This window comes from Malurus melanocephalus, unplaced genomic scaffold, assembly GCF_030028575.1.
Source record: "Malurus melanocephalus ecotype Western Australia unplaced genomic scaffold, MMel_1.1 scaffold_70, whole genome shotgun sequence".
NCBI lineage: Eukaryota > Metazoa > Chordata > Aves > Passeriformes > Maluridae > Malurus > Malurus melanocephalus.
In genome coordinates this window covers 1,043,271-1,048,714 of record NW_026623302.1, presented here as the reverse complement: position 1 = coordinate 1,048,714, position 5,444 = coordinate 1,043,271, and the positions used below count along the sequence as shown (strand labels likewise).

The window sequence follows — 5,444 nt, the reverse complement described above, 5'->3', positions numbered from 1 at the left end:
GACAATGCRTCACATGGCGTGTGACTAGTGGCTCAGAATTAGCTCTGACTCACATTTTAGTATTTGCTATTAGAAAATAGTTACTCAGGYCAGGCTGGGGAATATTACAGTCCCTCACAAATCGTCAGCCCTGCTCATCTACCAAGGACATGGTCTTCTTGGAAATAGTGATTCCTTGCTATCYCGTCAGGATTTCATGCTGACCTCCCCCTAGCTCCCAAAGTAATGCACGTCTCCATGCCTTCCTTAGGGATTGATGGTGTGTGTCACCTCCCACCCTCAGATAGGAGCGGCAGCCACCCCGGAGAATGGGGGCTTCATTACAAAAAGCGATGATGGCTGATTTCTCAAAATGATGAGGGAGCTCTTTTGAGTCGATGTCGGCACAGTCGCCCTCAGGCAGCGGCAGTGTGACACCTTCTCCCCCCGCAGGCAGCGGTGTCGTAGGTCACTCTGCCCTGGAGGGAAGGCAGGGTTCAGTCAGTGCTCGCTCGAGTTGCTGCCCTCTCTCTCCATCATCCCCAGCAATGAACCCTGACACTCCCCTCACTACGTGTCCCCCAAATGATGCTCACCCTAATGCTTCCCTGTCCCCATTCTCTACTCCCGGGGATGTGACAGCGAGGGCAGGGCGCGGGCAGTCACGGCTCTGCGATTCTCTCCGTCCGGAGCCCAAGCGCCGGCACTTGCCGGTGACAYGGGGGGACCTGTCCCGAAAGGATCCCCGCGGGGCCGGGGCCGCCGGCCTTCCCGCCCCACACAGCAGCGGCGGATCCGGGCGGGGGCAGCCCCGCAGCGAAGGGAGGAGCTCCCCCCGTRCCCCCCGAGCCGCCTGCGGCGCGTACCCCGCCCGCGGATCTCTCTWCCCCGCTCTCGGAACCGTTTTCGTTTAGCGGCGATGGTTTCGAGCAAATATACGTGGAGAATTTCCTCTATTAAAAACAAAACCTCAGCAAAAAAACAACCAAAAAAAAAAAAAAGAGGGACGCAAAAAGACGGGGAGGAGAGCTAGTTTAAAGTGCTGGGATTAAAGGTCTGTGCTAGTTTCAAGCGCTCATAAAATGGCCTGAAGGATGCTATTTTGCTGTAGTCTAGGTTATTTCAGCCCACAGTTGCACAACAAACCATTTAAACATTTCAGCACACAACAGATTCCATTGTTGAGCTGCACATTAAAAAGTGTTATTCGCTTTGAAGTTTTTGTCTAATGGCTCTAAACTGAAAGAAAATGTTTTCCTATTACTTAATTCAATCATAGCGAAGAGGCTTGGTAAAAAGCCCACGGATTTTGCCCAAAGTGTGACAGAGTTCTCTTTGTGTTTGCTTATCCTCTGCTGTCACACACTTTAATTCGCCTCTCTTTATCTGGCATTCAAAACTTTCTTCAATGACATTCAATAAGGTCCAGCGGCTGGAAAAAAAACTGGTTATTTTTTTGGATATTCTTTCCCAGTAGCTTTGGGCTTGGTGTGCATTCAGAAACTGTTAACCCTTTGCCTCCCTGCAGCTCGGAGAGCCCCGGAGTTCAGCCCTTGGGCAGCGGGAATCCTTCGGAATAAGGCTGAATCCACCACCCCACGGTGGCGAGCCACTTCACAGCGGGGAGAGATGCCCCTTCCCGGGAACCAGCTACTGCGGAAAATGTTTTAAAATGACTTTTCCTTAAAAACAAAAACAATTTTTTAAAAAATTACAAACCCTCCCAAACGTTTTCAGGGAAAGGACACTTGGGAATCCTTTCTATATCATTGCGGGACTGAGTTTTTATTAATATTCGTTTTTGTTCGCCCTGTAATTTTCGCCATTCATTTGTACATCAGTATACTTTTAGGCTCAGGCATCAACAAAATCTCGGCAAAACTCCCGTAKATTACAGTGAGAAATGTGATCACAGGCAAAACAACCTCTGCACAGCCCGCAGACACTGAGTACACCGACTTCAAGGCTCTTKTTTCATTTCCCCCTTCACCGCCCCTCCTTTAAATAAAGTCCGTTTGGTTTTGAGACAGGGACGTAACTATAGGGAGCAATCTTCCCTCGTTTTGACAGGGGTCGGCGGGTGCGTTTGTCTTTTCATTTCCCATGTATTAAACTGGAATATCGGGGCAGAATATGTATTCAGATTAATTTATTCTTTTTCTTATTTGTTAGCATTCCTTATTCACCTACTGAATCAACAAGCTCCAGGGAGCGAGATGCGGGGAGCCGCTGCACGGGGCAGCGCCGGCGCGCGTTGGCTCCGACAAACGCGCACTCCTTTGGGGACAGCCCTGAACTCAGCAGATCCCCGTGCTGACATCCAGACACCGTCGCAGCGTTTAAGTTAAATCTCATCGTTGGGGGAAAAAAGATGCCGTTTCCCTGTCGTGTCCACAGCCCCGGGGATTTCCCGCTGCACTTGTGAGCGGCGATGCGGGGTCGGGCTAGCGCGGCCGGAGCCGGARCAGCCGCACGTGGGATGCCATGGTGAGATGGTGCGATGGCAGGTGATACCGCCCGGACCGGGCACAGGTGTAAAGACATGCAGAATGTGCCGAGASCCTCTTCTCCCTCCGCGGGTGTCGCCGGCACGGAGCGGTACCTGCGTGTCGGGTTTTCGGGGCCCGCCGCAGGGCAGCCGCGATGCTTGCGGCACTCCGTGCCCGTTAGCCGTGCCCGGGCGCCCACGCGCACGCCGGGGCCGGGAGGGTATCCTWGCCGCTGGAGCACCGGCTGGCACCGCGCTGTGGCCGGGGGTTTCACCCGACGGCGAGCGACAAGTGGCAGGTCCCGGACCCAGGCTGGGAACAAAGACGCGGGGCTCAGGGAAGGCGGCGGGCAAAGCAGTGGGGAAGAGGCATCCCGGAGGCGAGGGGAGAGAGGCCGCCGGCATCGGGCGGCCGACCTGGTGCCACAGGTGGGAAAGGCACCGGGGGRCTGGCAGGGGAAGCTGGCGCCGGCGGAGACCGCGGCTGCCGGCAAAATAAACAAGTGGGAGCGGGCTAAAAGCTGGGCTGAAAGCGAAGGAGAGCGATAAAGAGAAAGAAAAGAATATTAAATCGCGAGAGAATGAGAAAATAACCCCGCCAAAGGGAGAGGAGGGGAGAGGCCGCCTGCTACGGCGTGGGTGGGGTCGACAAGAATAGAGTACATTATGCAGTTCATTTAGTTAACAAGGGAAATAATGAGGGAGCGTGCGGCGTGAATGCCAAGAGAAGAGCCACAGAAAGCCCATTGAGCGCCCGGCGCCGCCATCACATGGCGCGGGCGCTATTTAAAGCGGGCGCTGGGCTCCGATCAGCACCACTCGGGCTGGCCAGCGGCGCCGCGAGGGGGCTGCGCGGGGCAATGCCGCGCTCCTTCCTGGTGGACTCGCTGGTGCTGCGGGAGGCGGGAGAGAAGAAGGGGGAGGGCAGCCCGCCGCCACCGCTCTTCCCCTACGCCGTGCACCCCTCGCACCCTCTGCCCGGGCTGCCGGCCGGCGCCTGCCACGCTCGCAAGGCCGGGCTGCTCTGCGTCTGCCCGCTCTGTGTCACCGCCTCCCAACTGCACCCGCCGCCTCCCGCTATCCCCCTCATCAAGGCCTCCTTCCCTCCCTTCGGCTCCCAGTACTGCCACTCGCCCCTGGCCCGCCAGCAGCAYTCGGTCTCCGCCGTCAGCGTCGGGCACGCACCGTCGCTCTACCAGGGCGCATACCCACTGCCCGACCCTCGGCAGTTCCACTGCATCTCCGTGGGTAAGGCGGGCAGGGGTGGGAAGCGGGGGGTGCATGCCTGCGTGACAGAGGTGGGTGCTGCGGGAAGGCGATGGGGATCCCGGGGAACCTGCAAAAGTAAGTTGTGGAGGGGTGCCCGCCCAGCACACGGAGGGTGGACCGAGAGCCCCGGCACCTTTCCCTGTCGGTGCTCCGGACGATGCGCAGAGGAATCCCCTCTGCTGCCCGCCGAGCCTCCGATTCAGGCTGTGCGCACGGGTACCCTTGTGGGCTCGGAGTCCAGCCTGGAAGCCGCTTGCTGGGTCTCAGGCCCCCCGGGGAGTAGGAAGGGCTGCGGCCCCGCAAGGTGGGCGGCAAGRAGGGCTCAGCGGGGACTGGAGGTCTCCCGGCATAGCGGGGCGGGCGGCGGAGGGTCCGGCAGGTCCTGACGGTGCTCTCCTCTCCATTCCCAGACAGCACGTCCAGCCAGCTGCCCAGTAGCAAGCGGATGCGCACCGCCTTCACCAGCACGCAGCTCCTGGAACTGGAGAGGGAGTTCGCCTCCAACATGTACCTCTCCCGGCTGCGGCGAATCGAGATCGCCACCTACCTGAACCTCTCCGAGAAGCAGGTGAAGATCTGGTTCCAGAACCGACGGGTCAAGCACAAGAAAGAAGGCAAAAGCAGCTCCCACCGGGGCGCGGGGGGCGGCCACAGCTGCAAATGCTCGTCCCTTTCCACCACCAAGTGCTCGGAGGACGACGAGGACTTGCGCATGTCTCCGTCCTCCTCGGGGAAGGACGACAGAGGTCTCGCGGTGACCCCCTAGCCACCCGCACGCCCACCCCGGCTCCGCAGGAACTGTGGCGAAAGCAGGGGAGGGAGTCCTGCCTGCCCCGGTGCTGACATGCAGCCGAAGGATTTTATACCATTTTGTATAATCTGTGTAATTTACGAAGGACTTTCTTGCCTTTCTAGACCCCCGGCCCATGRGGACGGGTGTCCCGGCACCCTGTTGTAAATAAACTCCCTAGGATCCCAGGCGTCTCCCCATAGTGCCCTCTCACTTGTGTCCCCGCAGATTCAGCCGCGAACCCGGGAAGCTCCTCGCAGACCTCCCCGCGCACCGAGACAGGCGCGGATGCTGCGCGGCGACGGGCAGTGCGCCCGCCTAGAGGGATGCTGTCCCGGGCTCGCTCCGGTAATTCGGCGATGTCCAAAAGCGGGTGTTCGGATGGGGAGGGTTAAAGGCTGTTGGGTTATTATCCTTTCCTTATTTTTTTATTTTTTTATTTTTTCCCCTTTTCAAAATTGTTCCTGGTTTTCTTTTGTCTTCGTCGCTGCCGGGCACACAGCTGTGGTTGTACCGTTCCATCACCCCACTCCCTCCCCGCGGGAGATATTTATTTATTTATTTATGTGCAGAGAAACGCTGATGGCAATGATAAGAATGATTATGATAACAATAAAAGCTCGTTGGTGTTTTATTTCCTTCCCTTCGTTTGGAAAGCAGCCCCTCGGTGTCCGCGGGCGAGCTCTGGGAGCCCCGTCGCTCTCCAACCTTCTCCGCCTCAGCTCGGCACCGGGACCTGCCCGCYCCGGCGAGCGCAGATGACGGGGAATCTTCCTTTCTCCGTGTCGAGCTGAAGGTACGGGGTGCGGGGGACCCCTGCCTCCTGTCCCGGGGGCTCTCGGTCCTCCCGCGAAACTAAAGGTCGGGCCGGTAAGAGGAGGGGCTGAGCACCTTTCATTCCCATCCCAGCCGCAATCT

At 58.1% G+C, this 5,444-nt stretch overlaps 1 protein-coding gene across 1 annotated transcript; it reads left to right on the top strand.

Moving 5' to 3' along the window:
• The first annotated feature begins 3,327 nt into the window (after positions 1-3,327).
• On the top strand, positions 3,328-4,502 carry GSX1 (GS homeobox 1). Its single transcript, XM_057366654.1, has 2 exons — positions 3,328-3,715; positions 4,147-4,502. The coding sequence occupies exons 1-2, from the start codon at positions 3,328-3,330 to the stop codon at positions 4,500-4,502; spliced, it is 744 nt and encodes a 247-aa protein (XP_057222637.1).
• The last annotated feature ends 942 nt before the right edge of the window (positions 4,503-5,444 follow it).